Source organism: Glandiceps talaboti, chromosome 13 (assembly GCF_964340395.1).
Source record: "Glandiceps talaboti chromosome 13, keGlaTala1.1, whole genome shotgun sequence".
Classification (NCBI taxonomy): Eukaryota; Metazoa; Hemichordata; class Enteropneusta; family Spengelidae; genus Glandiceps; species Glandiceps talaboti.
The window spans coordinates 8,702,461-8,730,001 of NC_135561.1; the positions used below are offsets into that span (position 1 = coordinate 8,702,461).

At 35.5% G+C, this 27,541-nt stretch overlaps 1 protein-coding gene across 1 annotated transcript; it reads right to left on the minus strand.

Annotated features, from left to right (window-relative positions):
• On the minus strand, positions 1–27,016 carry LOC144444518 (dyslexia-associated protein KIAA0319-like protein). The gene is made up of 20 exons (XM_078133961.1): positions 26,806–27,016; positions 21,775–22,070; positions 20,669–20,843; positions 19,295–19,494; positions 16,837–17,017; positions 16,066–16,198; positions 13,724–13,788; positions 12,856–13,010; positions 11,349–11,472; positions 10,534–10,666; positions 9,778–9,926; positions 8,703–8,854; positions 8,152–8,290; positions 7,594–7,664; positions 6,903–6,991; positions 5,883–6,022; positions 5,120–5,242; positions 4,392–4,482; positions 3,575–3,672; positions 1–1,445 (listed from the first exon to the last, which is right to left on the minus strand). Exons 1-20 carry the CDS (start codon positions 26,975–26,977, stop codon positions 1,234–1,236), a joined length of 2,898 nt encoding a protein of 965 aa, XP_077990087.1. The 5' UTR covers positions 26,978–27,016; the 3' UTR covers positions 1–1,233.
• Between the last annotated feature and the right edge of the window lie 525 nt (positions 27,017–27,541).

Consider the following 27,541-nt stretch of genomic DNA (forward strand, 5'->3'; position numbering starts at 1 on the left):
TTTGTGATACATTGTCTGAAACTGGATACTTTGTGATACATTGTCTGAAACTGGATACTTTGTGATACATAGTTGTACGTTACTCTGTAATGTAGGACATTGCAATGCATAGTGTACAATTGGAGATATTGTAATAATCTGATACCTATTTCAGATAATACAAATCAATCATCAATAAATACTGTACATGTACAAAACTCCATAGATCTCATAGTGCAGGTAAAACTACCAAACCCTTTCTTTGCTTTCTTTTATCTCATTCGTATTCAAAGATGAACAATTACATGTCCATGTCTGCATAGCTGTTATCAATGAGCACTAGTGTATGTCTACTGTCTCTGCATAGCTTCCACCGGTGGGGTAGCAATAAATCAGACTTTGTACAAACAGTCTTCTTCTTATTGTTTGCATAGTACAAAATATACACAATCAATAGTTCTTAATTTCCTGAACCCAGTAATGTTGTAATCTCTATGTTACATCTTTCTACAGAAATGGTGACATTGTGTGTTCCCATTAAACAAGGATGATAAGCCCTTTTGCAATTTTGGAGTGTTCTCTTGTAAATATTAAAATCAACCTCTAAACCACTTTCATGTTAGCACAGAAAGGGTATGAAAACAGTCATCACAGTATAAATCACTCCAGGGTTTATGATCAGATCCACGATACTTCCTTCTTTGTACCCAACCATAGATTTACTTCAGTCTGTCATGTTCCAAACTGGAATTTCCGAAACTACCTGTCTCTCAGCCATCTCGTAAAAGTTTTAGGGAAAACACTGCCATGTGTAGACATGATACTCTGGTCCTCTGGTTTGGGTGGTTCCTAGCTTGCTACTCCCTCAAGTTCAACAGAATACTGGTAAAAAAAATCCTCAACGTTTGGTAGACTACGGCTAAAAATTTGTTTGCGTGATACTGCTACATTGCATATCAATCCTTCACTATGGCTTGTATACTATTGCTGCCTCACAAACAATCCCCTCCACATCGTAGCATCATGATCCATAGTACCGTTGAATTGATAAATTTGCATCAGACTTCAATCACAATCCCTTCTAATTTCATTCTCCATTCTCCATGTTATCTATAACGCTTAAAAAACAACCCCCTTAATATATATATTCAATACTTGCATTTAGTTCTCAGGCAAGTCTTGGTCAGACTTCTGACAAAAGTCATAATATTTGCAGCCAGTCATTTTTCTGACTTTTAAAAAAATAATTTATTCCTATAGTTCTTCATTTGAGTTCCTATTTTGTTGTAGTAAAGGTTTTAATCTTGTATCCTTTCGTTTGTTATGTTTTCGTGATGGTATGAGTCCATTTACAGGTCTAGGTCTTGACGGTTTGTACCCATTGTTCTTTTTAGTATTTTTACTGTCATATAGAGTATCTTCATCTGAGTCTGTTTCTGATATCATGATGCTACTGTTATTTTTACCTGTAAAAAAATAAATAAAGAAAGAATGAAATTTTTATGTATGTACTTAGTCTAGAATTGAGGCCAATGGGGATTTCGAATTTTGATTTCTGGTGATGGGGAAATAACATATGTCGTTTATGGACAAATCTGCCCTTACATACAATGGTTATCATTAGTATTTGAACACTACGGTCTTATGACAAATTCAATATGGCCCTACTACATAATGCTGCATTGCCTTGGAAAGCTTGACAGGAAGTAGCGGAGGGCGACTTTTATATGGCAATGATGTGTAGGCACTAGACTGACAGATTAGCCATTGTGGGCACAGACCGATGATGTTAGTACAGTATACATAGGAGTTTGACCAAATCTGACCATACAATCAATATTCAGAATGCAATACCATACACTACAGCTGTAATCCCAAAGACCATATGATCAAAACCACAGTACTACGAAAGACACAAAAGAAAACATTTAACCAGAAGACTCCAAGAATGGGAAAACCACATCAGTACATAGACAAAGAAAGTGGATGAGCTTGATTTAATACAACCCAAAGGAGACAGAAGAACAAATAAAAAGACTCATGTCATCTTCCAAATTACCGTACATAGAACAGTGCACTACCAGATACACCAAAAATACTTACCAACAATATTGTGCACTCTATCTACATAAATCACAAAGATGCAAACAAGTAATCATACAGCAGTTCATGGTGGTCTGGAGAAAAGGCAGAGATATTACATCACAACTCATATACAACAAACACCACATAACTTTCAGAAAAGAATTACTTTAAGTCAGGACCCTGCAATGAGATCGCAGACACATTCCAAGGCCAAGAATCATGTGAATACAAAATAATACACATGAACTGCAAATCAACAAACTTGGTATATATAATACACTGCGTATTTGCAAGGAAAGAGTCGATGTAGTTGAAATGGGACACATTACACACTTCCACCAGAATGCAAACCACCTGTCATATAGTGCATCAGACACAATAATACATATGAACTAGTAACAATCCATGTTACACATAACCAAATACTCCAGAATCACAGACATTGAAAAACTGAAAATGCCAAATAAAACATACTGCCAACTATGTGTGTCAATGTGTATAAAGAAACCTAGATACACTCCTCAATGGTATATAGTATACAGAATACAGTCACCAAAATTCAACCATTCATCCATATTTTAACAGCTGGCCAAACTCAATATTCATACCATTTCCGAGACAAGAGCATAATACATGACAATAGGTATGGGTTTCAGTTTTAATAGTGTGACCGAACTTGACTTCTTTGACAAAACTGGAGACCCAACGATGAAGAGGAGGAGTTCAGTCCCCTTGAAATATTGAGGCTAGAAATGTACAGTCTACCATGATATTTATACACAGAAATTGTGTAAAGTTGTCTCCACACCATCAAAACTTGAGTATTGCAACACCCTTCTGTATTGGCTGCCAGCTAAAGACATTGTTAATTGACTACAACCTGCCAAGAACACAGCAGCTAGGAATGTCACATACAAAGACAACAGATCACATCACATTGGTTTTTTCTACTCTTCACTGGCTACCTGACTATCACAGGATTCAATACAAAGTACTACTGATCACCTACATGACACTCAATAACACTATTCCTGGTTTACACTGCTGACTTGATTAACAGTAAACCTGAAACACGTCCACTTCACTCAAATACCCAGTCTACTTTATGTACCCTGTTCTAATACATCATATGGTGAGGGAGTGTTCTCATGGGCAGTTCAGCTGTTATGGAACAATACACCATTTGAACTATGTTCAACACCAACTGTTGATAAATTCAAGAAGGATATCAAAATGCATCTAATTGCAAGTTTTCTTACTTTGACGTCGATCTATCATTGTTCCTGTTCAGCACCATATGCTGCGTTGAATTTGGTCGCTGCACAAAAATTCTTTGATTGATTGATTGATTGATTGATTGATTGATGGGTGAATGGGTGGATTGATTGGTTCACTTGTATGTTATGAAACCCTGTAGTTTCCTAGTTTAATGAAGCCATACATGTAGATTGATGCCAGTGGGATAATACTTGGGAATAATCAAGACATGTAATATCAATACTTCACTTACCATTCTTAGATTTCGGTAACATTTCCATGGCTTCACCATCATCATCAAAGTCATTCAGTATCGCATATCTATGACGTTTACGAATCTTCATTTTTTGCCTTCAAAATAGAATAAAATACCATAGTACAATACTCTGAGATGTAGCCCTATCTTGGTTATCATGTGTGTAATATACTATAGGTAGACTAAAACCTAAGAGTTGATTTGACTAGTTAGCAATGTATGAAAGATGTTATATCCATGGTTTTATCAAAGTACATGCATAACCAATTACCTCTTTTTGAACAATGCATACAATGTAATGTGATGTGATGTGATGTGATGTGATGTGATGTGATGTGATGTGATGCCATGAGATATGTGATGTGATGTGATGTGATATCTGATATTATGTGATTTGTGACGTGACGTGATGTGATGTGATATATGATTGATGTGATATGTGTAATATGATACATATATGATAATTGTAATATGATAAATGATATATGGATATGCAATATATGATATGATATATGTGTGTGTGTGTGAGTGTGTGTGTGTGTGTGTCTGTGTGTGTGTGTGTGTGTGTGTGTGTGTGTGTGCGCGCGTGTGTGTGATATGATTTGATATATGATATATGATATATGAGATGGTGTGGTGTGAGATATGACATGATACATACTATAATCATGTCTAACCTTTCTAGCAATACACTACATAATACTAATCTGAAGGCTACTGTATTTAAACCAATATTCTTACTTTGCCAGAGTAGATGGGTTACATCAACCTCTGCAGGATAAAATCTTGTCTGACGCAATGTAGACAGACTTACCTTTTAATTAAACAGACTATACCCCAGACAATAATACCAAGAAGTACTACAACTAGAGATGAGATAATAACCACATATAGGATACTCCATTCTGTGTGACAAAATAACATCAGATTACCGTTAATTAATGTATCACTTTACAGACAGGGGGGAAGAGTAGAGCCTTGTCAGCACCCTGGGTTCTTTGAATGTAACCCTTAGTTCCCACAGTAGGATTGGGAGTGAGGGTGGGGTGGGGGGGGTGGGGGTATGCTTTCCGAAGAAAAGTTTCCCTAACCTGGCTGAGGTGTATTCCATACTATCTATCTACTTGCATCTGCTCTAAAGCTTGTCCATATACTTAGAAGGAAACTTTCAATTTGATCACAATATTTGTAGTACAAATACTAGTGTCTGAAACTCGATATCTGATTCTTTACAATTAACAGCATTGATGGGGATGGTGATATGCTGTAAAGTGTGCAGCTTTCAGGCTCAACACATGACAGAAATTGTAAGCAAACTTTTGGGGTTTAGATTAAGTTCTATATCATGAAAACATTACATTATCCGAATCCTTTATTAATTGAGACTGTTGGTTAGTTGTCCAATATACATCAAGTGTTTACAACATCAAATTACCCTTTTTTATTTGTTTGATTTTATTGTCACATTTCACGCAAACACAAACAAGTCACCACATTACTTCTATCAATGTATTCCACACACACAGACAGGCCACCACTTACCACAATTAGTTTCACCATCACCAATGTAAACTTTGAAGAAGTTCTCCATCCAGAAACTTTCACATACACAGTGTTTAGTTTCTACATTACATGAACCATGGCCTGAACAGTCATTCTGACAAACTGAAAGAACAAACATAACATCTGACATCAACAATTCATCATTTTGATTCAATTTTGTTTGCAAAAACACCACACTCTGGTTCTAGTCCTCTTTAAAACAATATTTCAGACGTTTATATAAATTGGTCAATATCATATTCCAGTTACCAACTCTACTCCAGTTTACAAAATAATCATCACACGAGGGCGCCCTAGTGAAAATGATGATCACATGGTTTTTATAGCGCATGCCAATCATATGGCAATAACACATAGCAGTGTAACTAAAACAATTCCATGATTAAAAATATAATTATTTTACATGAAATGAGTAGAGAAATTTGAAATGACTGACAGCACCATCAACATCAGAAATAAAATGCTGAGAAACAGCTACCCAGTATGTCCAAAGGAGGCATGTCATATTTACTGCAGATGTCAGGGCATTTTCATAAGCGGCATCTGAACAGCGCCATCTAGTGGTCACATTACATACTATGCTTTCGCTCTTTTTTATTCTTTCTGTTAACCTGAACTTGGGGGTGTATTTCTGAATCCCATTGGCATTTTGGTTAGACTGGATACACTATAGATTGCACAATAGATAAGTTCTATGTACAAGTCGACACACTTTAATAAACAAGTCTTACTTTAAACTTACCAACTGTATCTACAAGTATGACATCGAGGTCTAATACTTGAGATTCTTTTCTTAGTTTCTGTTTGAGTTTGTTGACCATGGCGATTCCCTTGAGTACTTTTGTGGCATCAGGATTTAATACATAGAACTCTACTAAAACACTGAAAATATACACAAACATAAGATTTGGTATCTTTTGCTGAAAGATGACTAATCGGTATAGAAAAATGCAAAAAAGACTGAAATCAACTAATTAAAACACCCGATATGAATCTGAATATCTCAGTTTGTCTGCCCTTTTAAGCTATTTATTACAAAGACAATTTCATAAAGTGTTGTCCATAAAAACATTTTACACCAATTCAGTGTTTCTGTTATAGACAGTGAATAGATAAATTCTACCACAGTTCTCATGGTGTGTAACATACCAAAGTTGAAGTAAAAGTTATGCAAATGTATGCAAATTTAAATAGATATCTCCTCTCTGTTGTTGGTCATTTCAAAATCCCTTCATTATAATAATAGACAAACTCATGAACAAAAACCTGAAATTTACTGACACAACATGACAAGGTGTTTAAAATGTTCTTTTCATTTTCTTTCAACGTGCTACAGGAAATATTCTTTTTTTTTCATAATTTTTGTTTTTTACTTTCCACCTATTCATGTTGTAGTAAATGGGTTATTCAACTAATCACAACACTGTAATATTTCCAATCAAGTTTACATGTATTTTTCAGAGTGCAAATATCAATGAAAAATAGTTTCAGTTCCAGATACTGTGGCTTTAACAAAACATATGACGGTCAATTCAAAATTGAAGACTGAGCACCTGAAAATGTGATGTATGCCTGGCTTAGTGAAAATAATTGATATTGAGTTGAGCAATGAACACATCATGTGTACATCTTTATCTATATCTGCCAATCTTACCAGCCAAGTGGAGACTCCCTAACTGACTGGACTTTTGATATCTGACAATCTTACCTGCCAAGTGGAGACTCCCTAACTTACTGGACTTTTGATATCTGACAATCTTACCCGTCAAGTCGAGACTCCCTAACTGACTGGACTTTGATATCAGCATCCATGACACCCAGTAGAACTGATAATTGACGAATTAACGTATCCTAAGGTTAGGAGGCAAAACAAAAGATGAACAATGTCATTAAAATGATGAATTGATACAAATTAGAATGTAATGAACTATTTATGTATATTTGGCTGTATAATGGGGATCTGGTAGGATAGAGGTTGCAATGTGAATGCTTTAATCCTATGTGCTTATAAAGGCTGCAATGGATTGTATGCTCCCCAGGGAGTTGAGGAAGTATAACATGCCATTGTGCTGCCATTGATCCATGCCAGGGGTAATAATTGTGAGGGCCTTGTGCTCTCGGGAGAAAAGGCACATTATAAATTCACATAATTATTATTATTACTATTTTGTTCACAGTATATTGATACAAATAAATAAATTTGTTGAAGTTCCAGCATATTTACAAAATCTTCCTTCACTTTAAATTATTTACAGACAAAAAACAGAACAAAAGGATAATACAACCCTTTTTTGTTTCTAAACTAGATTGAATATTCACATATGTTGACAAAGTTTTACTAAGATCTCAGATCAAATGATAAAACATTGATATATCCAAAAAGACCAAGGTAGAAAAGAAATGCTATAGTATGGTAGGGGCTGGGAAGGGCGCCCTCTAGAGGTCATTCTCACCTTGTTGTCCTGAGTGAATGTCCTGAGGTCAGCATTGACATGAACTTCAACAAGATTATACAAATTAGGATCTGAAAGTGAACACAAAGAGAAAGGTGAGATAATCAACTTCAGTGATAGATTGGCAAAGACTATTAAAGTATATGACAAAGGCGTTATTGTGATTGAGTTGTTCCAGTAAACTATTTTTAATATACATGCAAAAAATTCATTTTTTTTTCACGTGGATCATTGACCAATCAAACGACACTGGTCATAAATCAGCCAATCAAACACATGTATAGAAGCACTAATTTAATTTACTGACCAATCAAGCTATCTCTATCTATATATCTATCTACAAACTCGCTGGATACTACATCGGCAGAATCTGTATATTCCATGTCATCGTAAGTCTAACATCCGATCACATTCACCACTTTATGAGCTCACCTGGTTTAGCAGCCAATCAAAGACACAAGTTCATGAACTCATCTGGTTTAGCAGCCAATCACAGACATACATTCATGAACTCAACTGGTTTAGCAACCAATCAAAGACATACATTCATGAACTCACCTGGTTGAATTTCTACAGTGACACTGTCTGAATCATGTAGGTTTTTAGCGTCTGTGACTTTCAATGTAAATGTATAAATGCCAACAACAAGATTGGTAAGTTTCAGGACAGCTTCATGATTTGAAGTGCCAACAATTTCCTGCATAACAATCAAAAAAGTTTTATGATTAGATAATTCAATATTACTCAATGTTTTACTTTGTTCTTCTAAGAAAAATACAAGCGACCTGAGAGGCCTTATAACTATGAGTTGCTAGATGGGCATAAATGTTATGTCATCATCTTTGCTATACATACAACTCTGTATGTATACATGGATGCAGAGTTTCCAGGCACTTGCATTGAAAGAGATGTACATGTACTATATAAATATAATCATTATACAGTGGAAGGTGATATAATCATCTGCCGTTTGAAATACATTACATATATCACTGTCTGAACCAATATGATTAAAATCTGATGTATTGTACACTTCGCGATTTCTTTTTGGCTGTTACGTTTACTGTCATTTGTTCTTTTGTGAGTGCTCGTTACACACTATATCTTACCCCAGCAGCAGGACTTTTACCACTGCATATCCATTCAAATGACACAATGCCAGTATCGTCTGTAGATTTACTCCCATCAACCTCTACATAATTCATAGGTTGTGCCACTGTAAAATCTTCCCCTGCATTAGCTTTGGGTGGTTCATTCTTCTCTGTGTATGAAAATAAATAACCATGGAGATGGTAAGTTACGACAAATTCATGGGTCTTGCTCAAAAATCCTTCCTTTGTTTTTTTGTTTCTCAGTTTTTCTAGAATGACATGAGGATGGTAGTATGGGTACAAGACACAATCATGGTACTCTGTACAAGTACAACATAACTGTACATAAATTGAGGTTGGCGGCCATCTTGAAAAATGGCTGCCATATTGGATTTTCGGGTGGCTACCATTGTTTTCTGACTCACTGACCCTTAAACATTGTCTGTACCAAATTTCATGCTTGTATCACAAAGTGAATGATTCTGACCAAAAATCACTGTTATCTGCCTCACTATCTGTACAGTTGTCTTTAAAAGACACCATGTGAGTGAAATGATTGGCAGAAATGAGCATAAAGTTCATTTTCTTCAATACTGTGAGGTAACTGTTTTTTATTAGGTAAACATGTGCATTCACCACTTAATACTTTAAAGGACTGTCTCAGATAAGGATTAACATTTAGGTGAGAAAAGAAATTATCTGGTAGAGTAAAATATTAACAATCTGTGATACAATAATTGAACAAAACTTTGTGGCAAGTCTCACTGATATTACGTTTTACGGCCATGCACTTTATGTTTCTTGGAAAAGTGTTGTAACTTTCTCAGACTATATGCTTCTTGGAAAATGGTTGTAACTTTCTCACACTCTATGCTTCTTGGAAAAGGGTTGCAACTTTCTCACACTCCATGCTTCTTGGAAAATGGTTGTAACTTTCTCAGACTATATGCGTCTTGAAATTTGTAACTTTCTCTGACTAGCATTCAAGTCTGACTGTCTATGGTACTCAAATATTTAGAGTTTGTCAAATCAATAAGTATAAATCTTTTTTTGAGTTGAAATGATTTCAATGATTTGCCGTCACATTCCTTACCTTGTTTGACAACTACAGAGACAGTAGAAGTGGATGTCGATCCTTCAGCATCTGTTACTGTTAGTTGAAATATATAGGTTCCTTGCTGTAAATTAGATACTGTGGCCTTCACTTTGTCGTCGTCTTTGATTTTCGCATTGCCTGGACCACTGAAATACAAAAATCAAAACAAACATGGTCAACGTCAGACGTCAAACCTGATTTTCACCAGGCCTGGACCACTGGATATAAAGCAATTGGCAAACTACGGGTCAAATCTGGCTCATGTCTTGCCAGTGACTTTAGCCTGGTCAATGGCTATGACAAAGATTGCATTGGCGATGGGTCAACCAGCCACTGTAACCAGGGTTTGTTATTCGGCCTAATAAAAAAAATTGTCTCGTTCCGGTTACCTGACCCCCATCTAGTTTTTCACTGCCGACTCTGAACTTTTTGTTATGTATTTAAAAAAAAAATAAAATAGAATAGCAAAAACTGTGAAGACGCAAGATATAGTTGATGCAGAAACTGACATCAACTTAAAAAGACAATATAAAACTGTTCTTCCAATCTGTAATATCTGTACATCTGATGGGAAGAAACCAATAACACAGAGACCATATGGAAAACAACGGAAAACATAACTACCTGAACTAGACACTCACATGTGAAAAAATTGTTTATAAAAAATAAAATAGAAAATCTACTTACCCCACCTATTCTAAAGTGTAATTGGAACCACACAATTTTTTTGTCAAGTCTTATAACTGTACTTACCTTTGTTTTTCCCATTTATATGAAGTAATTCTTTGGTCATCTGTACTTTTACTACCATCTAACTCTGTTTCATCACTGGGTAAACTGATTTCTTTGTCAGGTCCGGCATTAGCTTCAGGTGGTGAGTTATTCTCTGTCAGGATCCAAACACAAAAACATGTACATTAACCAAAGACCTGTATGTATATCATACCACTTATGTTTAGCATATCTTATTATGTTATGTGTTACTCTTAATGTTTTGTATGTTACTTTTAATGTTTTGTCTGTTACTTTTAATGTTTTGTCTGTTACTTTTTATGTTATGTCTGTTACTTTTACTGTGATGTCTGTTACTTTTAATGTTTTGTCTGTTACTTTTAAAGTTATGTGTTACTTGTAATGTTTTGCCTGTTACTGTTTATGTTATGTCTGTTTCTTTCAATGTTATGTGTTACTTTTAATGATGCCTTACTTTATATTTCTTATGTCTGTTACTGTTAATGTTATGGCTGTTACTTTTGGTGTTGTCTGTTACTATTGGTGTTGTCATATTCATTGCTGTGTCTGTTACTTCCAATGTGTATATTATTCCAATATTGTTTTTATTACTACTAATAGTGTATCTTTTATTCCGTATTGTATATTTGTTGTCACAAAACTTGCAATGTTGTGTCTGTTACTTGCAATGTTGTATGCTACTTTCAATACTGTCTGTTACTTACAATATTGTGTCTGTTACTTACAATATTGTGTCTGTTACTTTCAATGTTGTGTCTGTTACTTTCAATGTTGTGTCTGTTACTTATAAAGTTATGTCTATTATAATAACTTACCAGGTTGTACAATGACAGTAACTTTGGCTGAATTTTCTTGTCCTGAGGTATCTGTTACTTTCAGTGTAAACACATATACCCCTTCTTCTAGATTGGATAAACGCAATATTGGTTTTGACGTACCCTGGTAAGAAGCAACATTTGGTATATCAATTTCGGCTTAATTCTCAGTACCTGTACTATTCGTTGTGAACAATAACTACACTTGGACCATTCATAACTAGCTATAACCCATACTAACCTGTCTTTAGACCATTCATAACTAGCTATAACCCATACTAACCTGTATTTAGACCATTCATAACTAGCTATAACCCATACTAACCTGTCTTTTGACCATTCATAACTAGCAATAACCCATACTAACCTGTCTTTAGACCATTCATAACTAGCTATAACCCATACTAATCTGTCTTTTGACCATTCATAACTAGCAATAACTCATACTAACCTGCATGTCAGCAGGACTACCACTCTCTTTAGACCATTCATAACTAGCAATAACCCATACTAACCTGTCTTTAGACCATTCATAACTAGCTATAACCCATACTAACCTGTCTTTAGACCATTCATAACTAGCAATAACCCATACTAACCTGTCTTTAGACCATTCATAACTAGCAATAACCCATACTAACCTGTCTTTTGACCATTCATAACTAGCTATAACCCATACTAACCTGTCTTTTGACCATTCATAACTAGCAATAACCCATACTAACCTGTCTTTTGACCATTCATAACTAGCAATAACCCATACTAACCTGTCTTTTGACCATTCATAACTAGCAATAACCCATACTAACCTGTCTTTAGACCATTCATAACTAGCTATAACCCATACTAACCTGCATGTCAGCAGGACTACCACTCTCTTTAGACCATTCATAACTAGCAATAACACATACTAACCTGTCTTTTGACCATTCATAACTAGCTATAACCCATACTAACATGTCTTTTGACCATTCATAACTAGCTATAACTCATACTAACCTGTCTTTTGACCATTCATAACTAGCTATAACTCATACTAACCTGCATGTCAGCAGGACTACCACTGTCTTTTGACCATTCATAACTAGCTATAACCCATACTAACCTGTCTTTTGACCATTCATAACTAGCAATAACTCATACTAACCTGCATGTCTGCAGGACTACCACTGTCTTTTGACCATTCATAACTAGCTATAACCCATACTTACCTGTCTTTAGACCATTCATAAGTAGCTATAACCCATACTAACCTGTCTTTTGACCATTCATAACTAGCAATAACTCATACTAACCTGCATGTCAGCAGGACTACCACTCTCTTTAGACCATTCATAACTACCAATAACACATACTAACCTGTCTTTTGACCATTCATAACTAGCAATAACTCATACTAACCTGCATGTCTGCAGGACTACCACTCTCTTTAGACCATTCATAACTAGCAATAACGCATACTAACCTGTCTTTTGACCATTCATAACTAGCAATAACTCATACTAACCTGCATGTCTGCAGGACTACCACTGTCTTTAGACCATTCATAACTATCAATGCCTTTATCATCACTACTCATAGATCCATTTAGAGTGACTGAATTCTTTGGTAGTTTAATAACTTGATTTATTCCAGCATTAGCAACGGGTGCATAGTCTACCTCTGCCAAAAAAGAAGAAGACGGAAAACGAAACTTCGGAATCAGAATAAATATGTTGAAGAAACCATTAACTAGTAAATAATCAACAAAGGAGGAGGGTGAAACACTTAGTCGCACTGTATATGGATGCCTTGAAGACATCCACTGATCCATATGTGATCAACTTATTGTCTGGTTTGTTCCAGTCGGTGACTATACTTGTGAAAAATGAGTTCATGTAAATGTCTGTATTTGAGAATGGCACTTAGAAGGCTAACAAGATAGTTGTTGTTTCAGAGATGATCACAACCTAATAGTTTTGATGGATCATTTGCCACTCCTTGAGATTTACACTGGAGGACATTGGTCCAAATATTTACAATGTATACATCTACTTAGACTATGAGATACATCATGTTGATCTGCCCTCACCAGCCTCTGATGAGTAAGGGCATGTGACTTGGGACCAAAGTCCCTCACTTAATCTTGTGGCTTTGCCACTCAGGTCACACTTTGTGTGCCTTACAAGAGAGAGTTCCATGAACTTACAGAGTACTGTTTTAGTACTTCCAATGTTTACACTATCTTGATCACAGGATGATTAGAATCACACAACAGAGGAAACACTATCACCCACTTGTGTAATCTATCACATTGAAGAACAATAGATTTAGTTTGTGCCTATTTTCATGTGATCTCAGTAAACCAAAGACTCCATTACCAGAGTCGTATTTACCTTCATGTACAGTGATTTCAGCTGTAGTTGAATTGGTAGCACCATCAGAATCTGTGACAGTTAATCTGAAATAACAATAAAATAATTTGTAACTAATATGTAGTGCAAGAAATGAAGCCCAACATCCTATATATTAGTAACAAGTTATGACAACTGCCAACATCAGACCATCGACGAACAGAACCTGTTACAAACAGGGAAATTAAACAAATGAATCAGATTACCAGCATGTAGGAACAGCAGAGACTTGTATTACACACCATGGTTTGATAAGAACAGTTTTATGACATCTTTGTGTACATGAAATGCCAGGGGAACTGGAAATTTGTTTGTGAAGTGAACTATTACATAAAGAGACCATACAGCTGTTCTTATCAAATGATGAAATGTAATACAAGCCTCTGTACTTCCAACATGCTGTGCCAAGTGTTAGTAATGCAAGTCAGTTGTTTACTTTCCCTGTTTGTAACAGGATTTGTTTGCCCACGGTCTGATGTTGACTGTTGTAAATTTAAATACCACTGGTGGCAACAACACTAATTGATGTCATTAGCATATATGAATACAAACCATGTACACATCTATAGTCATAGAGAGATAAGGGCCTCCACTGTCTATAGTGTACTTGGTGGTGGGCAACCATACACTTTGCAAAATTATCATTCAAATCTAACATTAACCCCCACAAAGTTAAAGGCCCTTTTATACCTACCATTCCGGTTTAGGACACAACTCCATGTGATTTTGGCATCCATTTATTTTCATACAAATTATTATAATCTATGTGCATATATTAATCATATTTTATTTTTTTGTCATGAATTATCACAATTAATGAAATCAAAGTATTTCTTTTATTAATAATGAAAAATATGGTTTTACTTTGACAGCAATTTTGATCAATGTCGATACATGTCGAAAGATGGAAACATGATGCAGGTGGAAAAATTCCTTCTTATTTTTCACCGGGCAAGACAATGAATGGGTACAATGTATACGTACTGACAAGCCTTGACTTTTGAGTTATCACGCAAGTCACAGCAATTAATAACTTCCTGAATCAAAGCCACTGAATGGAGACTTCCTGAATCTTCCTAACACACGAATAAACTCACATAACCATAACTAAAGATGACATAGCTATTCATCGAGTTCCACAATTGTAGAAAAGTAAAGACCTATTGAAATTCCAGTACTTGTAGACATATTGCCATATCCTAAACAATCAATGTAACACTTCCTATAGATTCATATTCATATTTTATTTGCATTTCAAGGATTCTGGCCCATGTGGAAAGGAACTTACATTTCTATCATAGAATAAATAGCGAAATTCTATATATATATATATATGTCAAACAATCAGCGATCCCAAAACATAAACAAAAGCATATAATATATACACTAAACAACTTGAAACTTTAACTATTCAAAATTTCCTGACGGCTCTCAAAAGCTTTTCTTTAACAAGCATACACACATTTCTTAAAATAGTTTCACCTTTTGACCATTAAAAAAAAAAAAAAAAAAAAAAAAAAAAACATTAAATTTACACTTCCTATACCTTGCATGAATTAACAGTTGACTACAAATACACTGTGACATGCGCCACCCTATCAACCATCATGTTACTGCCCTACTAATATGGCTGCATAACATGGCATACCTGACAGACTAGGTGAAGAATCATGCTTCAAAATGTGACAACTTAATGATTCTACTTACTAGTACGGTATTGTACAACAAAAATACCTGATACCAAAATTTTTTTAAATCAGAGCCTCATATATAACATACAAAATATTGACAAGCTCTTGCCTTTTAAGCTATCACATATTTAACGGCAACTGACACGTTCCTGAATTAAAGTCACTGACTTCTTGATTCTTACAAACACACGCACATACTTATATACACCATAACTAAAGATGACAAAACTATTGAGTAAAGACCTATTGAGATATCAGAACTTGAGGAGACATTGCCAGATCCACAACACTCAATGTGACATGTTTAATACCTTGCAAGGTGAAGAATTACGTCTACAAGACACACCATGACATGCTAGCATTATACTCTTTGAATTCCTGAAATGATGTTTTCCACTATGTATGTGTTGTACCTTTGACCTTGGGCGTTATCTTGACTTTTTTTTCGAGATTGTACAGTGGACCAAGAAGTGCTTTTTGATCAATAAATATATATATAATATATTAGGACATGCCATTCTATCAGCTATTAACTCAAGACTATACTAATAAGGGCTACATTACATGGCGTATCCGTCAGACTGGGTGAAGAACATAATGTCTACAACTGCAACATTTGAAGGAGATACTTACTGTACAGTGTAGGTCCCTGGTATTAAATTTTTCATTGTAAGTAGAGCCTCATCACCAACTACTTTCTCTTCTCTCAATGGTCCTTTGATTTCTTCCCAGTGATAACTCACTATCTTGTCATCATCCGTACTTCCTGTAATTTAGTATCAAACATATCAATATCTCTAATGATTTTCTAAGAATGCTAATGTAATTCCTAATCTTGTCAACATCCGTACTTCCTGTAAATTACTATCAAACATATCAATAACATAATATAGTTTCCTCTCTGAAATATTCACATCACTATCATAACGAGAATCACTATAAATAACATCCTTCTTATCATTGAAATGAAGTACAATGTATTTTAATTACAGTAAAACAGGTCTTTCTGGAGAACATAACCCCCACCCCAACCTCACCACCATTAATAATATATATAAAGATATTTTGAACTTTTTTTCACAGTCACTGATTTAGCTCAACGAATTAAGTATATGTCACTCAATTATAGTTATATGCCTCATGGTTTCTGTATTCTGTAAATTGCCAGTTCATTGAAGTGTGAATGAATGCATATAGCGCCCTCGCTTGACAACTATCAGATGTATACATGCATTGAACCCATCTGTATAGCTCAGAGTCAATATCAAAGCTGTGCTGATGGGAGGGGAATGGGGGAAGCCCAATATCAAGGTTGAGTTGACAGGAGGGGGAGGGGGAGGGGGAGGGGGAGGGGGTTCTCAATATTGCTATATTCATGCTATTATAGACCGACTGAACACTTACTTGAACCATCCAGTACAGTTTCACTATTGGGTAGAGTGACTTCCTGTTTATCTGGTGTGATTACAGCTACAGGTGCTGTATTAACCCTTGGTTTAGGTAACACAGTCACGTTAACAAAGTCTTCACCATACGCATGGTCTCCTGTTACTGTTACTTTGAACTGATACAGACCAGCTGTTAACTGTAACAAATCAAAACTGACATTTAGGTATCTCTAGAGATGATAATATTGTACACGTTGAATATATAATGATTGATATGAAAGAAGTAAATCTTCTAATGCATTCCAACTCATAAAGGTATGTGGATCATATCATATTATATTATATCATACTGTATTGTACTGCATAACATCACACCACACACCATGTCAAACCATATCACATCACACCACACACCATAGCACATCACACCATACCACATCACATCACACACTATATTACACCATAACACACCAACCACACCATATCACACACCACACCACACCATATCACACCATATCACACCACACCACACCACACCATAACACACATCACACCACACCACACCACACCACACCATATCACATCACATCATATCACATCACATCACATCACACCATATCATGCCACAATAAAAAGATAAAAACAGTGGTTTTAATTAAACATTTGTTGTTTCTAACTAAAAGGCCTGTGTCAGATTAGAATTAAAATACCTTTCTACATCAACAATACCAACCAGTTAATATATCTAATAAATTATGTCAGCAAAGATCAACTAATATTTCAATCTGCAGTCTAATAACATTTCAACTAAAATGCAAATATTGCATTCTTATTATTCTTATCCTTCATTATTATTGTTGTGGTATATACCATAAGGGTTGTGGTTAAAATCTGTACAGCCTATATACACCATGTATTGTAAATCTGCCATTGTAGTATACCCCTATCAAGGTCTACAGTCTACTGGTATACAATCTCAATACAATGATTGACATCCAATCCACAAAACATACCTCTATGTATATATTGCTGTAAACACACACTTCAACCAAAATCAAGTACACTAATTGAAAGGGGCATATTAAAGCTATAGTTATATGTTTTGGGACACAACTTTTGCTACACATTTAAAAGGTTTTCTCAGTATTCTATTTACTGAAGCATACTTAACCATCACTTGCAATCAAGTGAATAAATACTGGTATTACGATACAACTTATCAATGATCCAATGATGTAATTTATCATACATATAAAATTGTCAAGGAAATCCCTACTGTGCAATCACCTGTTCTAACAATGCCAGATGACAATTGTAATATCATAGAGGCATGCAGCGACAATAACATATTATACTAGGAATAGTTTAATCAATGATTTTAAGTATTTTCACCAGAGTAAAAAGAAGCTTGTGCCAATTTAACCTTTCTCATATCACTTAGCAAGTGGCAATTAATTTATACATACAAATAAAACTGCCTTTGAATTGAATTGAATTGAATTGAATTGAATTGAATTGTTTATTCACCAGATACAAAACAGGATAATATTTATATTTATTTTTTCTTTTTTTCTTTTTTCTTTAGATTTCCGAACACTGGAAATGAGAATTATGGGTTAAAAGTTCAAATTATAATAAATTGCCTACATGTAGTTCTGAATACTGAATTATACCATATGCCATACACTAGACAGCAAAATACTGGTAGGAAATAACAATCACTAAAAATAGATATTTTATGGCTGCACTGAAATTTGCTATAATTACTGTGGATTGGAGAGAAAGCTGGGTATGTCAAGTAAGTATTGGTAAAGTGATATATGTATGACAGGTAACATTCACTGACAACTACCTGACACTTAATTCTCTCATCTCGCTATTGTTTACACCCCAGGTGTTAAAGGGGCATAAGGTGAATTTGTCATATTTGCAGAAGAAGCCGTGATGAATGAGACATGAGACTTGATATTTAGAGCAATTTCCTATTCCTACCTCCCATCCCTAGTGTAGACAGACCAAAATTCCCATTCGTACCTCCCATCCCTAGTGTAGACAGACATGCAGTGACATTTTCCTCTAATACACCATAATAGGCCTGTATTTGTTTGTATATTGGAGATCTTACTCTGTGTGTGTATGTGTTTGTATTGAACTGATGAAGTTAGTATCATTTTACCACTCCTCTCAAACTCCGACTTTTTAAATGATGAAACTTGATCTACCACATTGTTTGTAAAATACACACAAGACTGAAAGTAGCGGATACAATTTCAAAAGTAAAGAGCGATGACATTTCATTATATCTGTATGCTACTATGCAAATACACCATGTACAACTTTATTAACTACGTAGTTCTTACATCACCCAAATGTTGGTAAAATACTGCCAATGGCACCGAGGCCCTGTTGAGTAATTGTAATGATGGGCAAGTTCAGTAAACATGAATGGTGAACAGTGACGAAAAAAATCTTACCTTCGATAAATTACATTTAAATTGATGTTTGCCTGCTATAATACCAGCATTATCGTCAGGACCGCTTATCAGATTCCATTCATATTGATATTTTGTCTTGTCATCTGGTTGAGGAAGGACGTACGCAAACAAACTAACACTGTCCTCGTCAGGTAGATGTAACTCTTTGTCATCTCCAGCCGAAACTGTCAAAGTGACCACTGTGAAGACAACAAAGAAATCATTTTTTTCAAATAATTGATAATAATAATAATAAATAATAATTTTAGTTTTTATATAACTTTCCCACTCTGTGCTCAAATCGCTTTACAATTATTACCCCTGGCACGGATCTATAGCGGCACAACGGCCCTTTATACTTCCCCAACTCCCTGGGGAGAATACACTTATTCATTGCAGCCTTTATAAGTGCATAGGATTAAAGCATTCACATTCCAACCTCTATCCTACCAGGTCCCCAATTATTGTTGACTGAGGCACAGTCATGGTTAAAATCTTGCCCAAGGACTTTAGCCACTCAGAAACAAACGACAGTGCTGGGGCTCGCACCTGCAAACTGCAGATTCCAAGCCAGCCACTCTAACCATTCGCCCATATAGCTCCACATTTCAATTGATAATATTCTTATTTCCTGAGATTTTAGACACATTATGAAGAATTTGACACTAATATATGGTATTTATTTTGAATCCTTTCCAGATTTGCAGAATCAGGTCAATTTAATTCATGAACATTCCTAGAGAAATAATATAAACATGCAGTTTTTGTACATATTGATTCCTGTATGTTAGGCTGGTGGCCACGGTACTCTGAATAAAGCACATTATATGGTCATTTACAACAATGGTTGTTCAGAAATGATAACATTCACCAGATGTTTATTAACACTGAATCACTACAAATGTTCACATATCCCTGGTAAATGTAGTTCTAATCATCTGTTGTGGCCAACAGTTGTGTCATATTCTTTCCTGTTCTTTTACTAACTGAGCAGTGAGTGCACAAGACTTAAAGTTTGAGTCTAACACTCTTACTAATATTTTCATATTTCTAGTTGTGTGAAAGTAGTATAAAACAATTTTTACTACCAAATGAAAATTTCTGCTCACTGATCGAGTAAAAACAAAAAATCTTGGAAGCAAATCCTCAATTTTTGCCTTGTCTTATCAGAACCGTCAGGGGCTTACTACAACAGCTTGTTATCACACGTCTCGGAAGTAAACTCCTGACAATGCTGACGAGATGAGGCAAAAACTTACGATTCACTTCGAAGAATTTTTTGGACTCTGAACAGAAATGTTCATTAGATACTACGTATCCTGAGTCCATGAACATTCTCAAATTTGCAGCTAGTTATGTAGTTATGACACATACTTGGTTCAGTGATGGGTTTACTTGTCACATGAGGTGCTTTGGATACTTCTTGTGTTGGTATGTATTCTCTGTCTGTTTCATTGACAGCATTACTTGTTTTATTCTCACTAACTGGTAGTACACTTTCTGTGACTGTTTGACTTCCATCATCACTCTCATCGTTTATTTCTTTATTCTGGAAAAGAATACAAGAAAACAATGAAATATTATTATTAGTAGTAAAAGTAAAGTTACCTTCAATATTGGAATCTAGTTTTTGAAGAAACTATGTAGCTTTCATCTGAATCTCACAGATGTCAGCAGGATAATGATGTTATGCCACTTGGTCAGGTGACCTCCTAATGGAATCACCTGACATTAGACTATTGTAAATATGTTGCTAAGATGGTATCCACAGTCACGACTGAGGGTGGCTGGTGTTCTCTAACCGTGATGGATTCTCGTATTTTCCTAAGCCAGTATTTGTCTTCTCTGCCCAGGACTTTCTGAGTGCTCCGTTGCTATGGTATGTCGTTTAGCTTTCAAATGTTCCCCTACGGCTGTGAGTGTGCCTTTCTGTCTTAAGTGTTCTTTGAGATGGATTCCAAATGATATGACTGTACACGTTAAACTAATTTTACCTATACAGCATTTCTACTACTTATGGAATATATACAAGTACCCTGTAGAACACAACCTCTCTAAAGCAGAGTAAGGTCATGTGATAGGTCATGTGATAGGTCATGTGATATGAATAGTAGGTCAATGTACTAACAAAAATTAAAAGTGTGTCGTTGAACATTTTGGGTACAATATTCGATTTTTTGTGTTTGGAATAAAACTTATTTTTATGATTTACCAACACTGTCATCGGTGATTATTCTTTTGAAAACATCTATACAAATTATACACATACATATACTTAAACATGTGTTCTCTGGACCAATAACTATACGAGAGAACCTGACAAGGTGTAAGTGAAAGTGTGGTGTACCTCGGGTATTTGCACAAGTGCTTGCACATGGCCATACTTTCATGAATGTAGCAAGTGCAAGTGCAGCAGAAAACAGCACATCATGAGTGCAAATATCCCTACTGATGCAATTAGTCACTAGTATATATTTTACCTTTTTACTGGGGTTTGGTATCACCAAGTCTTCAGGTGGTACACTAGTGGGTGATTTCACCTTAGTTTCTGCTGTAACCAATGCCCTAGTATTAGAATCTCCAGTTGGTGTTGGTGATGTCGTGGTATGAATTGGTGGTGACTTATTACGAGAGTCTTTTGTGATATCCTCAGTTGATGCTTTGTCATCTTTATCTTTCTCCTTGTTATGATTTTTAGTACTCTGGCTGGCTGCTGTGTTGTCTGTGTGTTCTCCGTTATCATCCTCCTCCGGTGATTCAGTTAGTGATGGAGGTTCTAAAAAGAGTGATAAAAGTGTAAGTGAACAACTTTCCAGGTCTACATTTTGATGTTATCAATATTCTCATTTTTGATTTTCTATACGTTGTGGTTCACTATCTACCCAGAAATACAGTAACCTCCCCCAAGTCGCTGTGACGGGACACTCTCACACATCGGTCTACCCCCTCTCACAGGCTGGTGAGGGTGGAGCAACATGACGTATCTTACAGTCTACATCCCCCCCCCCCCCCCGTCTACCAAGAAATGTAGTAACACCCCCCCCCCCCATTATTTATTTCCATTTCTATCCTTCTCTCTTAAATATTATCTCTCACTCTCAGACACTTTGATTTTGTCTACCAACCATTCACCACATGTTAGTTTTAACATCTCCAAAATTACATTATTGTCCAAAAATTTGATAAATCCATACATATTTCTTGCCATAACTTTATATTCATAGTACTACATACTACTACATACTGATTTGAAATTGATTGTACTGTGTGAAACAATTTCAATTTTGGCCAATTAAGTTAGAAGGGGGTCTGGGCCTACCTAAGTTTTCTATCCTTCTCTGAACTATTGATCTCAGCCCTAATGTTAATTCATTAAGTAAAGCATTTTAAAAGTAAGCGTACGAAGAGGACAAACTTAGGAAAGCATAAATCAAAAAGAAAAGGAGAGAAAAAGCAGTGATATATATTTTTCTAATATTAGTGCCTGTATGCAGTATATACCTATATAGTAAAAACATCCATTTGTTTCACTATATATTCATTTATTATACATAGTTGTTACACAACAGGATATGAACCCTAGCTTTTTGTAAGATTGATTTAATGTCTGACTTTCACATCACAATTAAGACTCATTAACAAGTAGCTATAATTACATCAAGGCTGAAAATACCATTATAATGTGTTTAACAGTTGGGACAAAACAAAATTTGCATACACAATGAGGGACATTGTAAAAGTGGCTGGTTGTTTGTTGCAATATACACACAAACACAAATACTACTAGCACACCATACTGTATAAACTAGGATATTACTTGCAGGGGAGGTAGGCTAGCCTGGAAGCCATGTTGCCATTTCAATAGCAGACTCCAGGAAATGAAATGTCCTGAACAATGTACTTAGCATGGATTCCCGGTTACAGAAGGTGTATACTAAAGTGCAAAGTGTGTTGACATAAGAAATCAATAAAGTTATTGATAGCACACTGCAGAAAGAAGAACGTTTTGATACAACAAAAAGACAATGCAAAAAGAAGAAGAAAGCTGAGCTGAAAATTAATTGACGAGAACTGAAATAAGACCACAGTTAATAACAGTTTTAATTCAAATTAAGATTTAAAACAATAGATAGCTAAAAACAAAGTTGTAAAAAGAAAGAAAAATGAAACTGCAGAAGTAAACAAGTTAGTAGAAAAGAACCAAGGTGGGTTTACAATTCAGGGTTCAAAATTAACAGTAATGCCAAGTCCACAGACTACTAATTCTTGTCATGAGGACTACCATAATTTGCAGCTGGTGGTCCCTCAGACTACCACTGATTATGGAATAATTTATAGGATGGAAAATTTATAGATATAAAATATTTTAATAACACACATATTTCCAATAGAGGAACTTTGTTTTCAGTTCAGGAATATAGGACTATTGGTCACAATCCTTGGGCTACCACTTTCTGAAATTGGTAGCCCACTAGGACTACCAAAGAAAAAAGTTAATTTTAAGCCCTGTAATTGATGTGGCACAGATTGTAGTTTCATACATTTTGATGGTTCGTGTTGTTTCACGTTCAAATATTGCCTATACAATTTCAACCACACATGATGAATTGTGTTTAGCAACTGGTAGGGCTCCAACATGAATTTTGATTTCAGTAAAAAAGACAAATAATGATATACTTAGATGTTATTCCCCAATATTTTTCTTTGTTCAGCCTCAGAGCACTAAATAGTTAGTGGTCTGAGGTTCAGCCAAGGAAAATACAAGTGACCTAAGGGGTCTTTGTCACTACAAGTTGAGAGCCTTCTGTTTGAAATATTAGTCATTTTCCAAACTTGAACTATTATAAAAGTTTGCTATTATGTCACTGGTGTTGCTGCATTCTCTGAAGGTATCGTTGAGAATTATAGATACTTATTACTACCCATATTTTAATGAGTCACTGTCTTGACTTTCTTTTCTATTTTAACATCTTAGTTACTGTTTTTTGTTTGATTTAAAGTGCCATGAATATCATGACTTTTACATTACGAATCAGTTCATACTAAAATTTGTAACTTGTCTGATCAAGAACTAGGTTGGTGACGTCAAAGTGCTGATGTGGCAACTCAACAAGACCTTCCATCAATTTAACAGACAGACAGACACAGAAAGGAGAAGATGTAGATGGTGCAAGGTCAAAGTTCAAATTCCACTTCAATATACCCATATACATTTACATTACAGCTACTGATGTATGACGGCAGGGTAACATTAAAATTTCATTCGGATTTACAAAGTACATGTATGTTGTCTAGTTATCACACTATTAAAGGCTATCTATGGGTATCCCAAGTAGTGTGTGTTGTTGCATCCAAGTACAGTACAAAGTTAGCCTGTTTACGGCTCTGAATGACTGACTCAGATAACACTCCTCTTATTTCATTCAGCGCCATAAACAGGCTAATTAGTAGAAGGATAAAAAAGTCCAGATATGTTGATGTCCTACAGGTTAACTGACTCTAAACAGCAAAGGTTAGCTAGATTACATTAGAATTAGCACACTACGTGTACACATATACATGTATACCAACATTTGTATCTCAAGTGAACTTCACACAGTCTCTATATATGTATCAATTTTCATCAAACAGTTTATGGAGGTATAGCCATAAATTTCATATTGTGGGTGTCCTGTTAAAAGTCAAAGTGGTATCGAAGGAACAAGTCTGTAGTGTACAGGGGTGTGTAAATATATTGAAGGAACAAGTCTGTAGTGTATAGGGGTGTGTAAATGTACTGAAGGAACAAGTTTGTAGTGTACAGGGCTGTGTACATGTACTGAAGAAACAAATTTGGAGTGTACAGGGGTGTGTACATGTACTGAAGGAACAAGTTTGTAGTGTACAGGGCTGTGTACATGAACTGAAGGAACAAATTTGGAGTGTACAGGGGTGTGTACATGTATCGAAGGAACAAGTTTGTAGTGTACAGGGCTGTGTACATGTATCGAAAGAACAAGTTTGTAGTGTACAAGGGTGTGTAAATATATTGAAGGAACAAGTTTGTAGTGTACAGTGGTGTGTAAATGAATTGAAGGAACAAGTTCGTAGTGGGAAAGTGTGCACAGGGCTGTAAATTGTTCACTAGCATAATAATGACATTCCACACACTACTGTGCTAAAAGTAAAACAGTGTTTCCAAGTGGAGTTGAATGACAACTAATACTGGTTACTGAGTTGTTTTGAGAATTTGTATGTTATATGCATGTATCACAAGTCAGTAGTTATGTACTACAAGTATATATATACGGTAGACCAGAAGTTAGCAAAGCTTACATGCAGGTACATACATGTATACATGTACACATGGTTAGCAATGTAACACTATCAATCACACTGCATTGTTACAGTACATTTATCTTCAAGACATTACTCCTACTAGTATGTGGTACAAAGGATATCACAATGACAAACATCTACCATTAGTATGCTACAGTGTGGTTACATATCATGTACTCTTGATTAAACACAGACATGTTGGAATTCTGTACACCTTTGAAGATTCACTGCATTCTACCCATGCTTATTGACAATGTAATGTTTATCACTGTATTCAATCAAAACCATAGAGTGAACCATAACCACTTAGTCAACCTGTACTTTTGGATGACGAGAAAGGTACATTTTTGTATTTTGTTTGTTATGAACTACAAGTAATCAAGGTCTTCAAGACTAATTCCTTTTTTAGTTTCAACCAATGTTTTACGTGAAATCAAAAAGCTACAGTTCACAAAGCCCTGCTGATACTGTAGAGAAAGTCCAACATGTCATGAAGTCAAGAGTACACACTGTTATACAAAGAAAACCAACAACCTGTATTTTATAGCTAACCAGTATGGATATACTATTACGATTCCATTTATCTGGAAATTATAAGATTGCATCTGTTTAAGAACAACGAGGAATGTTTATTTGTCTATTTTCTATGTAAGGGAAGACCGGAAAATGTTTTTTTTATTGCAGCAAAAGAGACATAGAATAGGCCTTTTCAAAATTTGCCATGGTGGTGCTCTACTTCCTGTCTGTGTGTACCTTGGGGGTATACATGGTATAGGTTACTCAGTTAATCATAGAGCACTGCTGTGTTCCTCGATGTCTGAACAATATGAAAAACATCCCTGATTTACACTTCTACAGAATACCAAGGGACAAAAGCTCTGAAGAAATGGTACTAAGTGGTGATGATACCCCCAATTTGAGTGAGGGCGCTGTATTCTCAATTTCCTGTTTGCAGTCTGGAATGGCCTACTGAAGAGATTGGTCAAATATCTTTACTATGACACAAAGGGCAGGATTTCACTACAGAGTGACAGTGATTATAACTCATAGACATGAATAACAACCAAAGTTTTACTAGGTTAGCTTTGAAATAGGATGTTGGTTCTCTGTCATTTGCAAGAATACTGAGGTGATAATACTGGTTAGTAGAGTGCTCACATCAAGACATCTATAAAAAAGAACACATTAGAAACCTGTATCGATCAGCTGACATGCATTGGTAACGCTATTTCTCTGGTAGCCTTCAACACATTTACATATTCCATGATTACGAATCAATATCCAACAGTACTCGTTATCAGCACAGCTGCTATGCGAGTCACAAAACTCTAGATCATGTTTTACATGTGTTTGTGTTGACTCCATGCTATGGCTGTTAGTGTATGTAGTTTTAGATGCTTTCTCATGCTTGCTCTGTTCTGGGAAACTATAGTCGTAATCTGAACCACGTATGAAACCGTTGCTATTTTCACCTGTTGGATGAAATGAAGGATAGGAAAGAAAAAAAAATACACAAACAAACAAATCAATCAATCAAACAAGAATACAAACGTGAAGCTCGTAGAAATAACATTAACCGAAAGTGTGGTAAAAGTGTGGTATCGAACATCCAGCCAACGTTATTTCTATGGCTTCACTCGCATACATAGTCTGTAAGGTACACCGTGGCAGGGCGCCCTCACACATCAGTCAACTCAGGAGGCTGGTGAGGTGGCGCGACAGGACCAGACATATCTTACAGTCTGTCGCATACACCGAGATTCACAATATGTTTATGGTACTAACAATGCTTCATTGTGATCCAATGAAAATAAAACAGTACTCAATTTCTTTGTACTTTGTACAGTATAAACATTGCAACAAAGCGCATCATGGAATCCTAAATTGTAAAAATACATGTACGTACCTGTACTTTTATATTTAGAGAAC

Excerpts from the sequence above, each read along its gene's own strand:
- LOC144444518 (XM_078133961.1), bottom strand. The coding sequence starts at position 26,977 with ATGGAGTCAACACAAACACATGTAAAACATGATCTAGAGTTTTGTGAC. Across the intron at positions 22,071-26,805 it reads ATGTCAGCTGATCGATACAG|AACCTCCATCACTAACTGAA; the intron begins GTTTCTAATGTG and ends CACTCTTTTTAG. Across the intron at positions 11,473-12,855 it reads GTAGTCCTGCAGACATGCAG|GGTACGTCAAAACCAATATT; the intron begins GTTAGTATGAGT and ends GCTTCTTACCAG.